General features: G+C 41.4%; 3 protein-coding genes across 6 annotated transcripts in view; 2 read left to right on the forward strand and 1 right to left on the reverse strand.

Annotated features, from left to right (window-relative positions):
* The window catches only part of NEK9 (NIMA related kinase 9), a 30,877-nt gene extending 28,019 nt beyond the window's left edge, over nt 1–2,858 (forward strand). The window contains exons 21-22 of one of the 2 annotated variants that reach the window (XM_054970625.1): nt 10–219; nt 413–2,858. In XM_054970625.1, coding sequence (XP_054826600.1) covers nt 10–219; nt 413–535 — 333 coding nt within the window. In that variant the 3' untranslated portion in view covers nt 536–2,858. The remainder of the gene's footprint in view (nt 1–9; nt 220–412) is intronic. The other variant, XM_054970626.1, reaches the window with a different exon arrangement.
* A 2,249-nt stretch (nt 2,859–5,107) lies between these two features.
* ZC2HC1C (zinc finger C2HC-type containing 1C) lies at nt 5,108–16,414 on the reverse strand. 2 transcript variants are annotated; one of them, XM_054970627.1, is made up of 2 exons: nt 6,340–7,666; nt 5,108–5,588 (listed from the first exon to the last, which is right to left on the reverse strand). In XM_054970627.1, exons 1-2 carry the CDS (start codon nt 7,618–7,620, stop codon nt 5,277–5,279), a joined length of 1,593 nt encoding a protein of 530 aa, XP_054826602.1. In that variant the 5' UTR covers nt 7,621–7,666; the 3' UTR covers nt 5,108–5,276. The 2 variants fall into 2 exon arrangements, 1 of the variants encoding a protein (XP_054826602.1); XR_008596494.1 differs by lacking the exon at nt 6,340–7,666 and adding an exon at nt 16,336–16,414 and having other exon boundaries at nt 5,500–5,588.
* Nucleotides 16,415–16,478: 64 nt separating this feature from the next.
* Nucleotides 16,479–17,705, forward strand: ACYP1 (acylphosphatase 1). 2 transcript variants are annotated; one of them, XM_054970629.1, is made up of 3 exons: nt 16,479–16,722; nt 17,048–17,143; nt 17,468–17,705. In XM_054970629.1, the coding sequence occupies exons 2-3, from the start codon at nt 17,060–17,062 to the stop codon at nt 17,681–17,683; spliced, it is 300 nt and encodes a 99-aa protein (XP_054826604.1). In that variant the 5' UTR covers nt 16,479–16,722; nt 17,048–17,059; the 3' UTR covers nt 17,684–17,705. The 2 variants fall into 2 exon arrangements, with proteins under 2 accessions (XP_054826604.1, XP_054826603.1); XM_054970628.1 differs by lacking the exon at nt 16,479–16,722 and having other exon boundaries at nt 16,758–17,143.
* The last annotated feature ends 2,218 nt before the right edge of the window (nt 17,706–19,923 follow it).

A 19,923-nucleotide genomic window follows, 5' to 3' on the forward strand; every position in this document is an offset into this window, starting at 1 on the left:
CCTGTGTAGCAGAACCTCCTTGATACAGCAGAGGCTTGCAGTGGGGAGAAGACATCTGTGGTACCAACAGCATGCAAGTGCAGTTTGTTGCAGGCTGAACTGCAACGACTGAATGCTTTGGTACTAAAATGCTTGGCAGACCAGCAGAAACTGCAGCAGGAAACCACTCGTCTCAGTGCCCAGCTTCAGAATATCTCTAGGATGGAAGGGACACACCTGGTAAGGGTGCCTTTTGGGGAAACTAGCAGATTACATGTTGGATGTTAAATGTTCTTGCCGTCCATTGAAACTGATTTGGATTAACATAATGGAACTAGCACAGCTGTAAGATACCAGTTGATGGAACTTGTGTTGTAACTTGCCACTTGCTGCTTTACTATATAGAGAATGCTTTTCTTATTTACCTGAACAGTTGGAGGCTCATACCAAAGCCACACAAACTTCCAAGGAAGAGATGGAAGCAGATCTGAAGCCTGACTTGGATTCTGACTCCTGGTGTCTCCTGGGAACTGATTCATGCCGCTTCAGCCTCTAGTCTTTTGAGTCCACTGGAATCCATCCAGTGTCACAGCACACTAACTGAATGCAAGAGAAGCTTTCCTGACTTCAGGACCTTGTGAACAAGGTCAGATTCTCCAGAAAAACATGCCTGTATGTGGGGGCATGGGGGTTCTTAAGCTATGAGCCTAGGAGAAAATTTAAAGTGGCAGAACTCCAAATTCTAGCCAAGGCCACACTCCAGTGTCACAACAGCAGCAAGCTCTTGTTATGTTATCCTGTCCTTGAGGTCAAGTAACCACATGATAGGAATTACTCTTAATTGTTGTAAGCTCTTCATTCTTTCAGAACTTCCTGAGAGTTGTATTGAGCCCCCCAATATTAGTCACTTCATCTTCATGCAATTGGAAGAAGAAAACTCTATATTGAACCCCAAACATTGCAGTGATACTGAATGTCCTGAAAGGTTAAGGGGCAGGACCCCTGCCTCTGTGAAAAACCAAAAAAAGAGCTTGCTCTAAAGCCAGAAAAAGAGCATGCAAAACAGAGAAATGGTAGCAATTATGGTTTTTACTTCAGACGCATTTCTAGCGATTTTTCCTTCAGTCTGTACAGCTATAACTAAAGGGGATGTTTGGGAAAGGATCTTAGGCGCTTGTTATTAGCACTTCTTGCTAACCAAATTCAGAAACAAAAAACTGACTGAAGCTTCCCATTATCAGAGAAGAGATCTCTATTTCTAGAATTCACAGCAGCTTTTTTTTTCAAGCCAGACAAGGAATGTGTAGAATTTGAATTTAGACAGACAATTTGTTCCATCTGTTCAGCTTAAGTTGAGTACCAGAACTTCTGTTTGTTTTTAGTTTCTTAAAAGAGCTATTGAAAGCCTCTTACTTTATACCATCACCCCTTCAACTTCAGCTTTCTGTCCAGTGTTTGGCCCAGAAGGCAGCTGTGTGGGCTTTTACAGAATGCACTTAACCAGATTTCTGGTAGTGCTTGGCCAAGCCTTACCCTTTTGTATTTACTGAATATCCCAATCATTTATTGGATTGACTTATACTGTGCAATTCACTTTTAAGTCTCAGCTGGAGAGGCTGACTATAAATAATATAAATAAATAAATGTAACTTCAAAGCATTTTGTATACTATCAGTAATAAGCTGTATGTGAAGTAACTTTGAAGGCAAGATAGCCCTTTTCCCCATTAGATAACGAAACTAATACTTTTGCTAATTAGTTTGCCCAATTGATGAAACTTTTGGAGCAGATATGGCTCCTAGGGGAGGCACATCTGTATTCGTCCTCACCTTGGGGAGGGATTTCCATGGTTCCTCACAGCCTAATCTCTCTGAAATGATCACTGTCTTCTTGGTATTCTACTTTTGATCTGGTAGTTCTGTCATATGCTCTTAGTCTTTCACACTCCTGTCTCTAACATCCCTAGGTACTTTTCTCTTCTAGAAGTATATTCAGGCTGATAAAATGTTTCTTGGCTGGAGATGGGTGCCAGAGCATCCCTCTAGAAATAGCATATTTTAAAATCATTACCTGGTTTAGTTTCAAGACAGTATTTAGAAAAAATATCAGGCAATCTTTTTCCTGTGTTCAGCCCCAAGACCAAGGCAGCTGGCCATTCCTTACTGTTGGGAGAAGGAGCGCAAAGAACCTAAATAGGATGAGTTCCAAGTTGTTCAGCAGATAGTGCCATCCAGTTGTTCTTGATACCTGTGATCTCCTGTCTTCTATAAGTGTTGAAGCTGTTTTGTATGACAGTTATACAGTAGGGATTTGAACTAAGCCTGAGCCATGTTCAGCAAAGATTCACTGACCTGATGGGGGTTGCTGTCCTGCAGTGCACTGCTATCTTTATTTCTCAGTGCTCCATGTTTGGAAAATAAAATGCACAAGGTTCCTTTTGGAGCACGAGGTTCCTTTTGGAGCTACTGGAGTAGTGGATTACCATACTGAGGATGAATGGTGCTTCACAGCAATATGTGCCTTAATAAAGAATTCACACTGTCCAATATGTGCCTGTTACAGACTGTGACTTATGCACCAACTATGTGATGCAACCAAAGATGCATTTTAAAACAAACCTTGTTCTGGACTTGAGAGTGAAGGACAAGTGGGCTGGGGTGCCTCGCAGCAGTTTCAGACCCACATCCCTTCCCCATCCAACAGTGCTAACTATGCAGATGTTGGTCTTTTGCTAGCGGTGTTCTTGATTTGTTATAGAACATGTCTTATATCTGCACTGACACTAGTTGGAAACTAGTTTGTCATCATCTATCTTTGAGATGTTCAGTGGTGGAATGGTTTGAAGTTTTCTGTTTTAAATAAACATTGACACTTATTAACCTACATGTCCTGACTCTTTTTAATAGAAGTGAGATGATTCTTGTAGCTCCCTGATGGCTACGTCAGCATTGGAGTTCTGATTTTGCTACAGTGAAAGAGACTTTCTCAATTTAAGTTTATTTTGTTCTACACTTGCCGTTGTTAGAAATCCTAACATGAAAGGAAGTGCCTGAGTTCTCCAGTAAGGGTTTGCCTCTTTACTGCTATACAACTTAACAATCACTGTAATGATGGTTCTCTAAACACAGTTAAATACCCCGTCTATTTTAGTCATGTAGATACTTTATCAGCATTGTATATCATCAGCAATCATTGCATTAATATGATGGGATTAACATACTGGTGATATACTATTGCTTTAGTTAACTTGCTTCTGATGGGTTTTTATGTCTCAGACATGGAATTGAGAAAGGGTTCTCTGCTTTCTGAAATGGTGTAGAGATGATGTCTGCCTTTCGTGGTGTGCATGCTTGATAAAGAGTAAACAAGTGTATCGGCTACTGGAGATACTAGGAGTATACATTGTATCTGCTGAAGTGCAATGTGTTCCTCCTAGCTGATAGACGCTTTTGGGAACAAGGCTGCATATACTTTGCAGCAATAAATTATGTAGCCCAGTAACTAGCATTAGACCAATTTATTCTATTTGTATTATGGGAGAAGCCTTTAAGGATAGAAATTCCTTTGAAGCAGTATTCTAAAGCTACACTTCTAGCACCCAGAGCTATCTCAAAGGTTGGAGTGCCTTCTCATGTTCCTAATATTGCTTATTTTAAAAATTTAATTTTTTAAATGAACTTTCATTCCCAGGATTCTACTCAGCAGCCACAGAAAACACTGCACTGGGCTTTTTGAAAATGAGTGTGAAATGAGAGAAATGGTATCTATGTAGTCTGTCAAAAGACTCATTATGAAACAGGAGATTCATAGACTACAACTTTTGTGTGTGGGTTTTTATAATTGTCCACATATAATTACTGCTTCTACTCCCATTTTCAGAGAGAGAAATACCTTCCATTCTGTGTTTGGTGTATGACAAGAGCTTGCATGTTGAACAAGTATGAAGGGAAAAGGCTGCATTACATCTGATGGCAAGCATCTTTGTAGGACTTAATCTGAGCTAGAGATCAGCCACAGAATGTAACAGACAGCACTTCTGAGTATGTAAATCTTCTTGTCATGCATGCAGTACTCCACAGAACTGGAATGAAGGGCTAGGTTTCAGAGGGACTGGAAATTTTAACTGGCTTTGCTGGAAAAGGAGGCAGTGGTCAGGACTGCATTTTACTGGAATACCATACAATTGCAGAATCCAACATGTTGGTGTAGCTTTCACTTTGTACAGAGCATGTTTCTAGCTCTTGTGAGAACTGTTTTATTGAACTAATTCTTTTGAAGCCATTACTCAAGAGAAATCTGATCTGAATTTAGATCTTTTTCATGAATTCCTTTGGAAACAGTTATCCCAGGTGAACGTAGGAGAGCCACAAAAAAAGTAACTCTACTTTGATTATATTACCTGATCTGAATGCACTCAGAAAACAAGAAGCAAGAACCAGTGTACCACAGAAAAAGCTGTGCTGGTTTCAGCCTTTAGGGATTTTGTAAGTAACCAAAGTTCTGGATATTTTGCAACTGTTGTGTCATGCTCCCCAGTACACAAGCTTCTTCAAGATGGGAAACTATCCTGAATCACACATCCTAAATTTTCACAAAGTCAAGCACTTCAGTGTTCTCCGACATACTTATACAACCAGTGAAGTGAGGTAGGAGCTTGGACACTACCTCTTTTACACCTGCCACCTTTAAAGCGATATCAAAACAACTCATTTGGCCTAAACTTTCAAAATTTGGTTAGAGAAAATCTGTATTTGCCAAACACTCTCCCTGGCTGGCCAGATGTCTCCACCACTTACTTGATGGCACAAGCACAGCCATCGTAAATGCCTACCTTCCCAAGAACTACATCAATATCCCTTTCCCTGAGGATATGGTTGCATATCAAGAGGCAGGAACTGAACTTCTCCAAATCATACTGAAACAGCTATGTCCCACAGCCATCACTTCTGTTATCTCTTATAGTTGTTTCCTTACAGACTGTGTAGAAGTGTCTGTTTACTCGTATTTGCAGGTGAACCATTTGGGAAGTCCCTTTAAACCCAAATGTGAGAGAACTGGTATGCAGACTGTAAACTCTTTCAAGAAGTACTGATCCGAATACCCAACATGAGGAATTTAATAATCTTCTCACAGCTTGTAGGTTTACAGACTGTACATGCCTGTGCTTTTAAAAAATGAAGCCACAGCCACTGGGGTGCTCTTTGCTATTTGTCCTGTCAAACTTAGGGAAATAGCAGGGGGTGAGGTCCCAGTGTAATTACTCAAGTTGAAGCTTTCACCTGGGTGAAAATGGGTGACTAGCAATGTCTCTTTTGCTGTGGTGGTGGTGGCGGTCTATTCTTGATGTTCTTGCACTTGGGAATGTGTCTCTCAGCCACCTGAGGGGCAAACAAACGTGTGCAGTACGGACACATTTTGTAGTCTGGATTCTCCATGGGGGGTACTGGAGGAAGGTCTGAGGCCTTTCCCCCTTTGGAGATTATTCGCTGCATCTCACGAGCCCTACGCAGTGTCTCGATGAAAGACTTGTGCTTCTGTTTCCAGTTGCTTTGCTTAGGCTGCATACTGCTTTGCATAGAAGTGTCGGTACTTTTAGTTAAAGTTTTTTTCTGTAGTAACAAAGGGGAGAAAGAAAACCATTTATGTAATAATGTTAGTTCAAAATGTACAATGTTTCTTGCCAATGTTTTTGATGTAAACCCAAATCAGTTGTTGTATTTGTGAAAGTGGGATATTTCTATGGCAGTAAATTCCCAGTGCTCTGAAGCAGTTAAACAAGTTGAACATCATAATGCACATGAATATAGATAGGTGGACCCAGCAGAGCTGAAGATCAGGTTTATACAGACAAAAGACTTTTTAAAAGTCATGGTAATTTGTTTACATTCCCACCTCAAGTCTACACTGCCTCTCTAATCTAATGCTACCACTATGTTTAATATCTGAATATTGTGGTTGGAGTGCAGATGAAATCCCTTGAATTGGGAACAATTTACAGAATTAACTGTGAAACTCTACAGACTTTCTGAAAGAGCAAGGTTTCAAATTCCACTAGATTCTCTTGTGTGAATATTTTCTTCATCCCAATGATCCTTTGCTGTATCCTGCTATGTCCTTACTACTAATGGCACTTCTTGTACTATGAAAGAAGATATACAAACTTATCCTCTAAGCCAAGTCTTATTGAGCTAAACCTTAGCTAGACAAAGTGGGGAGTAGAGGGTTGTATGAGGGCATTTGATGATGTTACATTTTTAAAGTTAAGGATAATTCTGGGTGGATCAGAGATGGTTGGCAGCCCCATGGAAATCTCTTTGTTTCCAAGATTAGAAACAGTATATAAGTAAGTAAATGTCTTACCCAGGAGGTACCTGAGCCCATCAAGAGATTGTATGCCTCTAATTCAGTGCCCTTTGCTCTGGCTTTACTTGAATCAAATACTTTTCTTTTGGAGCTGTGATTCTTTCTGCAGATGCTTATGTGCTTCTCCAACCTGAAGGAGTAAAACTTCCGTCCACAAAAACTGCATTCACTGCTATCTTCTACACTGCTTGGAGATTCCATGTATGGTGTTGCCATGCACTCAGTCTGTCTTAAAAGGACTACTGTTGGAGGCTGGTCATGCCTGGAAGCCAACTCTGGACAAGGAGTTATAGTGTTTTTCTGGGGAACATTTTCTCGGTTACTACTGCTAACCGCTAACTGTTGCTTTTTGAGCCTTTCCATATGGAGCTCTGAGGGAACTGACGTTGTCTCCACAGAAACAACAGGGCTAGTCAGAACAGTTTTCCTTTGACCATCATATGGCTGGGCTGTAGGTCTGGAAAGATGCCCCCAAGAGATGTCTGTTGCTTTCCTCTCAGGCATCCATAGTCTTTGCTGCTTTTTTGTTTTTGTCTGTGCCTGCTGCTTCTCCCACTGGATCCTCAGAAGCTCCTTTTCTGTTCTTCTCAGCTTCTCCCTAAGTAGGGCTTCCTTCCTCTGGATCTCCTCCTCCAAATTCCTACTAGCAGCCTCCAGTTTTTTAATATAGCCTGACTCTGCCCTTCCTGGATGAAAAACTGCTGTCTTTGACTGTTCTACTGAAGGAGAAGGCACTCCAACATGCTGGGCCTTGACTGCATGTGTTCTTCTTTTGCTCTCTGAGCTAATGTTAAGGGAAGGAGTCTCTGAGCTAATGTTAGGGGAAGGAGTCTCTGTGGTTGGGGAAGTCCCAACTTGCCAAGTACTAGGTATGGAACTATTGCCAGCTTTTTGATGAAAGACTGGTTTTAGTGGGTATGCCCTGTCTATACCTTGTCTCCGCTTGGCTCTCCAGTGGAAGGGCAGAGTGCTAACTTGGTTCTTGAGATACCAATTGTGTGGGCCAGCATACCAGAATCTTGCATTCTCTGAAATAAGTTGGCTGCTTCCTGCAGGCTGAGAATAGGAAGATCTCCAACCTTCTTGAATGCAAACATCTTTCATCTTCTTATCTTTGTTAGACAGGAGTTGTTGCTGGATATTAGTCCTCGGGTGTTCTAACCTTGGCTGTTCCCCAAGAGCCTCAGAATAACATTTCTCCTGGCTTGTCACAGAAAGATTGGGACTGGACACAATTGGATCCTTGTGGGAACACATAGCAAGCTGCAATTGAGCCATTCAGCATCTACAGTAAAGCCTGGGGAAATACAACAAGCTAAGTATGTGCTGTAATTAGGGCTTTCATTGTATGATCTTGTTTCTCTCATTATATTAGGAAAAGGGGATGCAAAGACTCACCAATCCTAGGGGACATTTATAAAGGTGTAGAGGATGTTGATGTCTTTGAAGAGTGATGCACAAGGCACAATACCATTGGCATATTTATTGGGACTATAAGGATATTGCACCAGTACAATAGCCAGGATTCCTAGGTTTCCCAAATGTTGCCCAAACACTCCTGGGCAGACTGGGGCCCCTTTCCCTTATGCCTTTGTAACTAAGAACTGAGGGAAGAAACAAGAAGTGTGTGAGAGAGTGAGATTTAGCACTGAAACAATTAAAATATTCATATACTACTCTACCAAACACAGTTGCGCAAGGCAGCAAAAGAAGCCAGATGTGGCTTCTTTTGTTGAGTCAAACTACCTTGTTTTGAGCCTTCCTCTTTTCCTGCTGCCTTCAACTTTTCCTAGCATTGTTGACTTTTCCAGAGAGTCTTGTCTTCTCATGATGTAATCTAAGAACAATAGCCTCAGGTTTGTCATTTTAGCTTCTAGGGAGAATTCAGATTTGATTTTATCTAGAACCTACTTATTTGTCTTTTGGGCCATCCATGGTATCCTCCAGCATGACATTTCAAATGAATCAATTTTCTTCCTGTCAACTTTCTTCATTGTCCAACTTTCACATCCATACATAGTAATGGAGAATACCATTGTTTGGATGATCTTGATCTTGGTCCCCAGAGAGACATCTTTATCTTTAAGGATCTAGTTCCCTCACAGCTGCTCTTCCAAGTCTCAGTCTTCTTCAGATTTCTTGGTTGCAGGTTGATGATAGAGCAAAGGAATAGAAAATCTTGAATCATTTCAATTTCCTCATTGTCAGCTTTAAAATTGTGTAATTCCTCAGTAATTACTTTTGTCTTCTTGATGTTCAGCTATAATCCTGCTTTGGCACTTTCTCCTTTAACCTTCATCAGTAGTCTTAAGTGTTCGCTGTTTTCTGCTCGTAATATGGTATCATCTGCATATCTAAAACTGTTAATGTTCCACCAGTTTTCACTCCACTGTCTTCTAAATTTAATCCAGCATTCCTTATGATATGATCTGCATAAAGATTGAACAGATAGGGGGATAATATGCATCCTTGTCAGACACCTTTGCAACTAGAAACCATTCTGTTCCCCTATACTCTGTCCTAACAGTAGCCTCTTGTCCAGAGTACAGGTTGTGCATCAAAACAATCAGATGTTGTGACACTCCCATTTCTTTTAACATCATAGTTTTTCATGATCCACACAGTCAAAAACTTTGCTGTAATCTATAAAACAGGCTGATTTCTTCTAAAATTCCCTAGTATGTTCCATTAGCCATTGTAAATTTGCAATGTGATCTCTAGTGCCTCTCTCTTTTCTGAATCCAGCGTGAATATCTGGCATTTCTCATTCCATATATGGTAACAGTCTGCTGTAGAATTTTGAGCATCACTTTAATAACATAATAATAACAATAACAATCGATTTATATACCACCCTTCAGGACAACTGAATGCCCACTCAGAGCAGTTTACAAAGTATATCATTATTATCCCCACAACAAAACACCCTGTGAAGTGGGTGGGGCTGAGAGAGCTCCAGAGAACTGTGACTAGCCCAAGGTCACCCAGCTGGCTTCAAGTGGAGGAGTGGGGAATCAAACCCGGCTCTCTAGATTAGAGTCCCGCGCTCTTAACCACTACACCAAACTGGCTCTTGCAAACCTTGCTTGCATGAGAAATTAATGCGATGGTCCGATAGTTGCTGCATTCTTTGGCATACCCTTTCTGGTATTGGAATGTAGACGGGAGCGTTTCTAGTCTGTGGGCCATAGTTTTGTTTTCCATATTTGTTGACAGACTCTTGTTAAGATTGTGATGGACTCAGTTTCTATAGCTCTATTGGTATCCCGTCTACTCCAGGTGCGTTGTTTCTTCGAATTGCTTTGAGTGCAGCTTTCACTTCACTTTCTAAGATTTCTGGTTCTTCGTTAAAAGATTCTTATTTGAATGTATTTGTCATACTTCCATAGTTCTTCAGTGTATTGTCTCCATCTTTCCTTTATTTTGTCCTGATTGGATACTATATTTTTGTGTTGTTCTTTCAGCCAAGCTGCGGTTTGAATTTACCTTTGATTTCCTGGATTTTTTTGAACAGATCTCTTGTTCTTCTTTTTTGTTTTCCTATATTTCTTTGCCCTGGTTATTATAATAGATTTCTTTGTCTCTGTGCACAAGTCACGCGCTTTAACATGGGGAGGGGGTTGACTGTGTTAGGGAAGCTGGCAGCAATACCATCAGGAGCACAGTCAAGAGTCTAAACAACTGGAAGAGACACTCAAGGCAGAATGGTCAAAGCAGAGACACCAGACTAAAATGCATCCACCCCCTTCAGGAATCAACAGTCACATCAGCAGAAAAGAATTGACTGTTCCAATGGTGATGGAAGCAGAGGAATTCTTGAAGGCTACCTACTTGGCAGCAGTAATGGAAGGTGACACTGGCAGAGTATTTGGTTAGTACTGCACAGAAGAAGGCAATGGTAAACCACTTCTAATTATCTCTTACCCTGAAAACCCTATGATGGGACAGGGCCTTCTTAGCTACTGTTTTAAAAGGTTCTTCCTGTTGGCTCCTCTACCTTTATTCAAGGACCCAGAAATTTCCCATGTCTGGATTTTTCTCCAATTCTCTGTGGCTAAGGATATCAGTTTGTCTCCAACTCTGCATTGCTTTGTTTACTCCATATGTATTCACTCATAGTATGACCTCAGGTAGGATCTCTCTCTGGCTATCTGGCTGCCTCTCTCTTTATGCACTTAGTCTGGTCAAATACACACTTAAAACAACATAAGTAGAGCCCAGCTAGATCAGATAAGGAGACTCTTTAGCCCTGCCACTGTTTTTCACAATTAAACACTAGAAGACCCACAGCACAAGCACAGAGGCCAAAGCCTCAGTCTGCTGCTGTCCAAAGCAACAGGCATTCAAGGTTCTGTTTCTAAGTACAAAAATCTCTGTTCAGCAACATGTTACAGTCATAGATGGGCATATATGTTAGTATAATCTAATTCTACTCTGGCAGCTGTCATCATATTCCATAGAAGCCAGTTCCTCCCGTCAGAAACTTCTGCTGCACTCCAGGAATCCTTAAGCTGTCTTAAAATATACACACACTAAATAGAAAGTATCCATTAACTCTAAATGCACTGTTATAATCCCTGTGTATGAGACATGAGATGCTGAATTTAATCTTTTGTAATAAATAATGATAATAACTGTGCTTATATACTGCTCTTCTAGACAGATTAGTGCTCCACTGAGAGCAAACAAAGTCAGTATTATTATCCCCACAGCTGGGGAGCTGGGGCTGAGATGAGTGGCTTAACCTAGGCCACCTACTGAGCTTATGGCAGTAGTGGGATTCCAATCACTTGGACCACTATGCTACAGCAAATAACTGGTGGTCTTGTAAAAGATTTAGTTATTGAACCTGCACTATAGTCTGATCATTATTTGTTGAATGCACAGTATGTGCAGCTTGCCTCACTCTGCAGGGGTCGTGGCCCAATTAGAGTGATGAGTCTTGGTTGGATTCCAATATGCCCTGAAGGATTTTGAGGCCAAACAGCAGTTCTACTAATACCCTTGTAACAGCCTGGAATACTGGTTGGTTGAGGCAATCATCAGGATTGCTCTTCAGTGCCCTCTCTTTCCCTTTGGGGGGAACTCAGCGCTATGGCGCTATACTGAATGACCTAAAGATGGAATGATGGTGACAGAGTTGTTGGTAGAAGCTCATTTAAAAGACTATGAGGTAGCCATGATAAGCGGTATTGCCACTATCATTGCATCAGCAGACTTGTATCCAAGATAACTTGGTAGTTGATGACGTCTAGAATGGAGTCCCAAAATAAGAGGGAGTTGGCAATTAGCTTTGATGTTTTTGCTGATATAATCATATACAATCCAATTTGGATGTTAGTTTGACAATAGTACAGGTAGGAGAGGTGCCTAGCCCTTTTCTGAAAGGTTTCTGTATGTTGTCCTTGATGGATATTGAAGGAGCTTTGTGGGATATGAAGGTAACCACTTGAAGCCTGTATCCTTGTTCCTCCTAGTTAATAAAAACCTGCCAGGCCTCTAATGAAAATCTCTAATATCTCACTAACTGTGGCTGTTTTCTCAAGGATGTTAAGAGGCAGTGATATATATCTTCTCTTAAAGAATCCTTTGAATCAGAAAATCAAGACTGATTATAGGCCAGTTCTGAACCTACATTCTTGGGGTAAGGTTATAGAGAGAGGTGGTGTAGAGGAACTTCAGGATTCCAGTCTTGCTTCAGGCCTAGTTATGGAATAGAGACAACTTTGAGTACTCTGGTAGATGATCTGTTTACAAGGTGAGAAATTACATGAGCAGAATAGTGCTAGAGTGGTTTAACACTTTTCTATCTGGCCATAGAGCTATGGTAAAAAGCTTCAGAATCAACCTTCTGAGAGTTGTCCTGCAGAGTGCAACAGGGATCTGTATAACCTCACATATTGGTTAATATATATGTTACATCATCCATATCTTAGGAGTTGAGAATCATCAATGAGCTAATGTCAACCAGCTGTACGTATCTAAGTTTTTGGAAGCAGCTGGGCCCCAGTCTATTGGGGTCAAGTGGCTAATGGAGAACAGGCTGAAGCTTTATCCAGACAAGGGGGTGGTGATTCTGGTTGGCTAAATGGGCTTTGGACAGGCTTATGCTGCCTGTCCTTAACAGGGTTTGTTCTTGTCAGACTCAGCTGAGATAGAAGGTACTTTTTGCTATTTCTTCTGTCAGTTAAATCTAATACTCACCTTGCCCATTCTCATATCACAAAACTGAAAATATACATATAATTTTGTTTGAAAAACTACTGACCAAAAATGGCACTATGGCTTAAGGCTGGTGTTTGATTTTTTAAAATTAGTGTTGCACTAGCCTTAAAACAACTGCAGCAGATGTTTAGGCTACAGAAAAAGGTTTATCAGATAGCAGTAGAATATGAGTTGCAGATTTCAGAAAACTTTAATACCTGACAAATGTGTGTGGCAGATAGGAGAAGGTTCTACCCTCTATCCCCCACTAGTTAGAGTTGACCAATCACATTCACAAGGAATGGAACTCTGAAGTGGGAAGTTGAACTGTCAGCCACCAATGGAAAAAAACAAAACAGTCAGTTGAGAGTTTTGGAGGGGACAGGGTTAGGAGGTATCCTAGACCAGGCAGGGGAGTCCACTAGGGACTATACTTGACAGACAGGCATTTGGGTGCTGTTCTCAATTAAAAAGTTGACAAGGGCAAGCTGTTACAGTAAAAGCTGTTTATTGAAAAACCTGGTATAAAGAAATTCCCAGCTCTAGCATTGTGTTGTTGAGGTGGCTGAACTGGGAAGAAGTTACCATTCACTTTACCATCTGAATAAACTTTTTTGGTTTGGTTTGTTGTATGACTCCTGCATTGTCCACACCCAGAGTTTCCCAATCTACTCTCTGTAAGGTCCAGCATAAAGAGATCTGGGTTCAGACCAATGTGTTCTCTACTGCAGAATTAATGAATGCTGAGCATGTGTCAAAGTAAACATAGTAGTGGTTGGGTTGCGAATCATTCTGCTGGTTTGAATCCCTGTACTGCCATGAGCCCAGCAGGTGACCTTGGGTAAACCACTGCTCTCAGCCCCAGCTCCCTAGCTGTATAGAGGAGATAATAATAACAGTGACTTTGTTCACCTTTCTGAGTGGGGTACTAATCTGTTTAGAAGACTTGTATATAAGCACAGTTATCACTATAAACTAAAATAGATCTACTTTACCTCCTTTCCTTAAGGAGGATAGGGTCCTAGTATGAAGTAAATACAGGGAAGGTGCGGGTAGCAAGGTAGTGCACAAATCTCCAGCCTGAAGGACTTGTTAGGGGTAAAAAGCAGAAAAAACATAAGTGAAAAGCCTGGATTTATTTTTTTTAATTTATTATTTTATTTATGTCATTTATAGTCCGCCTTTCTCACTGAGACTCAAGGCAGATTATACAGTATGAGATTAGTACAATCCGTATCAAGTACATTTCCATACGGTATCAAGGAACATTTCCATAAACAATGCCATAGGGTAAAAATATTTGATTTTTAAAAGACATAGCCTTAGCAAGAATCCAATACAAAGTAGAAGAAAATACTGAAACAGAACATGATCACTTCTAGGATTGACCTTAGACAATTTAAAGCACAGGTACTATATAGGGGTACATATTTAAAGCAACAGATAATATGTAAGGCAACATAATGGTGAAGTCTATGGTTCCTAACTCATTAGCAAAGCATCTGAGACCCCATCCCTATAATGCAGCCCTCCCATTTGAGTAAAAAGCCTTTTTGAATCATTCAATTTTGCATCATTTGTGGAAAGCCAGGAGAGTGGATGCTCTCCTGACCTCCTCAGGCAGGTCATTCCACTGGGTAGGGGCCACCACAGAGAAAGCTTGTGTACAGGCTGCTGTTGATTTCGCCCATGTGCCACCTGGCACCTGCAGGAGACCCTGTTCAGATGAGCGAAGCTGCCATAGAGGAACATACGGAGGGAGGTGGTCCAGGTATGCCGGACCAAGGCCATGAAGGGCTTTGTATGTAATAACCATTACTTTGAACTGAGCACAGTAACTGATAGGTAGCCAATGGAGCGACTGTAGGATGGGAGTAATGCTGATGCTCCTGTTTGCTCCTGATAACAGTCGAGCTGCAGCATTTTGCACTAATTGGAGCCTCCTAGTTAGCTTAGATGGGAGACCTATGTATAATGCATTACAAAAGTCAAGCCTTGATGTTAGCATAGCATGGATCCAGGTGGCCAGGTTGGCTGTTTCAAGATAAGCCATCTTCCAGGCAAGAGAGGTTGTAAACAGCATTTTTTGCCGCTGCCTTAACTTTTTTTTCTAGTAGTAGCGCTGGATCCAGTATAACTCCTAGGCTCTTAACCGAGTCAGTGAGGGTCAAACAAACTCATCAAAAGTGGGGAGTACAATATCCTTCAAGATCTCTGCCTTCCCAACAAGCATCACTTCAGTCTTGTCTGGGTTCAATTTCAATGTGTTGTTTTTTAACCATTTCACTACAGCTGTCAGGCAGCAATCTAAGATTTCTACTGCATCCTGTGGGGACCTAGATAGCGAGATATAGAGTTGTGTGTCATCTGCATATTGGTGACATCCAACTCCATAGCTGTGAATAAGTTCTCCTAAAGGTTTTACGTAGAGGTTGAATAAAATGGGAGGTAAGATTGTGCCCTGCAGAACCCTGCAAGATAGTTCCCATTCTGGAGATAGCTGATCTTCAGTGGCCACCCTTTGAGTCTGTTCCATGAGAAATGATTTAAACCAGTCCAGGGTACATCCTCTGATGCCCACTTCTGTTTCTAAATGTCTCAACAGGATGGCATGGTCTACTGTTATCAAAGGCTGCAGATAGATCAAGGAGGAGCAATAAGGAGACATAGCCTTTGTCTATATTCAGACAGAGATCATCCACTAACACTACTAGAGCTGTTTCTGTCCCATGCCTTGGTCTGAATCCTGACTGGAAAGGGTCCAGGATCAGGGGCTATAACAACATGATTTAAAATAATGATTTTACCATTCTATAAATTCACAATTCTTCCTATATTATTTTAAAAATTAGTCATACAGCAAAAAACCCGAGTCTCCTCTGCTGTTACAGCTGTCTTGGTGTGACTTGTTCAAACACTTACAAAGATAAGATGCTAGTTGACTGGTCCTTAGTTCATTGATGGGCAAGTTCTGTAGCAGGTGTAACCAGGCAGCTTTAGACACTTGAGTTTGTGTACACTTTATGATCTTATTAAATACAATACTTTTTATACATTTTATTTTAAATGCATTTACTATTGATGAGAAACCAAGAGCAACCTCTGGATTAATCCTCCTCTGGTGAGACCTCTGTTCTAAACACCTAACTATTTGTCTGTAAATGCTTTTGCTACTAATTTATTTGGTCACATTAGGAGAAGATAAGACTCACTGGAAGAGAAAACAATGCTAGGAAACGTTGAAGGCAGTAGGAAAAGAGGAAGACCCAACATGAGATGGATTGACTCAGTAAATGAAGCTGCAGCATTCAGTTGCCAGGACCTGAGCTAGGTTGTTAATTACAGGATGTTTTGGAGGTCATTATTCATAGGAACTGGAAGCAACTTGATGGCATATAACACAAACTTAGTTATTTCATTTACACTCTGCGTTTCTCCCCAGTGAGAAGCGCCTCTATTTTATCCACACTATAACCCTATGAAGTATCTGAAAGTGTGTGAGTGGTCCATGGTCACCCAGCAAAGTCCCAATGACACAGCGGGGGGTTCCAACCGGGGTCTCTAACTACTAGCAGAGAAGGCTAGCGCTTCATTAGTTCTAAAAATAAAAACGTCACAAAATAATGCTCACAGCAGACACTTGCCCGTTCGGTTCTGTACAACAGGCAACAAGGGCCCCGATCTTCCCCCCAGAAACCGGAGGATGCCAATGGAGGCTCGGTTGCTCCTAACATCCTTCCCTAATATCTCTCACGCCCCGATCTGCCCGACCCGGCCGCGTTTTCTTACCCGCACTTCAGTCCGAGGCGTGACTGTTTACCACCGTTGCCTAGCAACGAGCACGCTGGCGCCACATCCGGTCCCGCTACAATATTTTCCTGCCGTTGGTTTTTTCCGGAATGTAGTTTATTCAGTCTCTATGACTCGGAGTAATCCGATGTTGTGGACCGCCGCGTTTCACCCAAGGAAAAAAAAAACCCTCCAAATAGCTTGGCTCTTATTTCACCACAAGAACTCTTCGGCCTCTCTAGCCTCCGGAGAAGAGGGCAGCTCTCTAACAATGGAAGCTAAGCGCTGAGCCGTTAGCGGCGGTTGGAGTCGTTCCGCGCGGGCCCTTGAGCAGCTGTTGGGGAGAACTCACCACTGTGTACTGTTGGATAAAACTTGGGGCAGCAGGTCTGAAGGCGCCCGCCCTTTCCTCGGTTCTCGGGGTTTCAAATATGGGGGCCGGGTCTGGAGGACTGCCCCAGGATGCCCCACCTCCTCTCATTTCCCCGGGCACCTTTGCCCTTCAACCTTACCGCCTTCTTTATGCCTGGCCATATACGGAGAGGCAGCCCGGTGTCTCATGGCGCCTATGAGTTCCTCAGCCGGAGTTGTTATGCTGCAATCGGTGGAGGGTGGTCGTGGGTTCCTCTTGTTCCTGCATTGGAAAGCGGGGAAATGGAGTTGGTTTCTGCGTCCTTTAGTCTGTCTAACCGTGTTTCTGTTTTTGATCCAGGCGGTACCGGCTATGGCTGAGGGAGACGGCCTTATTTCAGTGGATTATGAAGTGTTTGGGAAAGTCCAAGGGGTGTTTTTCCGCAAACACACACAGGTGCGTAATATGTTCTGTCCTTCGTGTCTCTGGGGCAGCCGCTTGGTATCTGTGCTGCTCAATGGTGATAATCTAACTTTGAGGGCCTTATATTACATATCTCTTTAAAATATTTATTCATTATCTTTCCACACTATCATCTGAGGTAGTGCACAATGGCTTCAAACTTAAAATACAGCAAAAAAGGCACTAATAAAAACAAAATGGAAGATACAGTTTATTATTATTTAATTTATTGTATATAGGTTGCTGTCAAGGAGAAATTGTATGGACTATCTCAAAGTGAATTTTGTTATATGCGCTTATGTTTTTCTTTTTGTTCAGGCTCAAGGAAAAAAGTTAGGTGTGGTTGGCTGGGTTCAGAATACAGACTATGGCACTGTTCAAGGACAGATCCAAGGCCCTGTTTTCAAAGTGCGGCAGCTTCAAGAATGGCTTCAAAAGAAGGGAAGTCCCAAGTCCCACATTGAAAAAGTGGATTTCCGCAATGAGAAGAAGATAAACCAATTAGAACATAATGACTTTTGCATTGTGAAATAATAAAATAAGAGCATTATATTTAGGAGAAGAGACTGGAGTCTTACAAAAAAACCTGTCCTTTGATTTTCTCTTGCTAAGTTATTATTAGTTGTTCTCATGCAGAGGTTCCTTTAGTTTTAAGTGCTATTTATTTTTGTTACATTGTGGTTAAGGTGACTGTTCTGACATAAAGGCAAAGGTGCTGACTTAAGGATATAATATGCTAACATATTTTAATATTGTCTTTAACATTATTGCTTAGATAAATCTGGCCCCCAAATATGCGCAAAAATGAATTTCAAACGTTGCAAGTGAGTCAGCTGGGAGGGCATAAGAAAGTTAATTCCCATACCATCTACCGTATGGTATTTTTATTTAATACTATTGTGTGTCTGTATTCATATATTTATTTGGGGGTTTAGTAGCTATATAAGCTGCTTCAGATTGTGTGTGAGTGAGTAGTATGGCATATAAATAAATGGAGGAAAAAAGGGAACATGACTAATTCTTAAATACATGCCTATTCTTTAGATAAAATTTTGCCTGTAATTTATTTTTATAAATCAGTCCTCAGGATTCTGTCACACTTGTAATGACCAAGAAACAGAACCAAAACTGAGGCTATGCAGCTAAAGGGTTGCTAACATCCAGGTGGAGCCTGGAGATCTCCCAGAATTACAGCTGATCTCCAAGCTACTGTGATCAGTTACTCTGGAGAAAATGGCCACTTTTGAGGCCAGACTGTATGGCTTTACACCCTGCTGAGCTCCCTCCTCAAACTCCACATTCCCCAGGCTCCATCCTGGAGTTGACAATCCTAGGTACTGGCTTCATTATCAAGGGTGGAGAGAGGTAATGGGAGCAGATGGCAAGTTTAATCCTCATTGCAGTAGTGTCCCTGAATGCACACCTTTTTCTTACATGAATGTTTAACATTCATTCCTAGGGTGGAAATAAACCTTTATACATGGGAATGCTATTGTGGTGAAGAACAAAAGCTATCCTACACCATATTGACACTGCATGCTGCTGGGGTTGTGCTATATATATAATTACACACCTTTCCTACACACCCAACCCATCATAATCACTGGTTATATCAGAGTAATTACTGAGACGAAGCAGAACAGAAGTGTGCTGCTAATGAAAGCAGCAGCAAACCTTGCTTGTGTTAGAGTATGAAAGAAGTCAAGGATTCTTGCAGTTTGTATAAACATATAAAGCCTGGAGCTTAAGTTAATTATTTTACCAGGACTACTAGGGAGATCCATTGGGCTCATTCACTTGCTGTAAGCGAAGAGACATGTTGTTATGATCTTCACTTTCTTTAGGGTGGATTTTGCTTTAAATCTCCCCCTTACACCCTCTGGGTAGTTTGCTGCCACCAGGAATATATTATTCCAAAATGTTTTATTTAAATTTTCCCTTTTGTAACGTGTTTGAGCGTCAGGCTCCTTTGTGGTTCTATGTGGCCCTGAGAATAGGAATGGGAGATAACTCTGGGATATAACAAAACAAAGTTTATTTTTTTAAGAAGCGTATTGGTTACATAAAAGTCGTTCTTAGTTCTTCTAGTTGCTTCATCCAAACTCATTCACACAGATCTCTTGTAAGGCTTCACACACAGTTAGCCTCTTTCTCTAGGCTCTATATTTCTCTCACAGAGAACTCAGACAGCACACAGCTAGCCTGTTTTCACTCTCAATTCTTTCTCAGGCGCACACACAGTTTGCCTGCTTCAAACAGAATGAATATATAGTCTCAAGACACACTCCCGGCTTCCACTCGAGTTGCCTTTCCCTCACAAATACATGAACATACTTGGGCTGCACACAGCTCGCCTCTCTTGCCCTAACTGAACCTTTTTCTGTCCCTCAGTAACTGAAAACTGCCTTCACTCCGCCCACTCTCAGTCATCAACCAATCATATCATTCACTCATCTCTCTCACCCCCACTCTTCACCTATCTCACCAAACATTTAAAGACACATGCACCCATTTCTTGAAATCATTACACATGTATTTTGTGGTCTGATGATTTTATGAGACTATGGGGGGGATGGAGAGTTCTGGGGAAGTCAAGCTCTTCATACCATTCCTGATTGCTGCTGCTCCAGTGCATCTCTGATTTCCTCACTTGGCATGATAATACAGCCCCACTTGTTAAGGTTCTTCATACTACTAGAAAATAAATAACTGGCCTGAAAAGTTTTATAGCCTAAAATGGAGCATAGGGACCAAAGGAAACGAAGGAATAAAAG

This window comes from Eublepharis macularius, chromosome 2 (assembly GCF_028583425.1).
Source record: "Eublepharis macularius isolate TG4126 chromosome 2, MPM_Emac_v1.0, whole genome shotgun sequence".
NCBI lineage: Eukaryota > Metazoa > Chordata > Lepidosauria > Squamata > Eublepharidae > Eublepharis > Eublepharis macularius.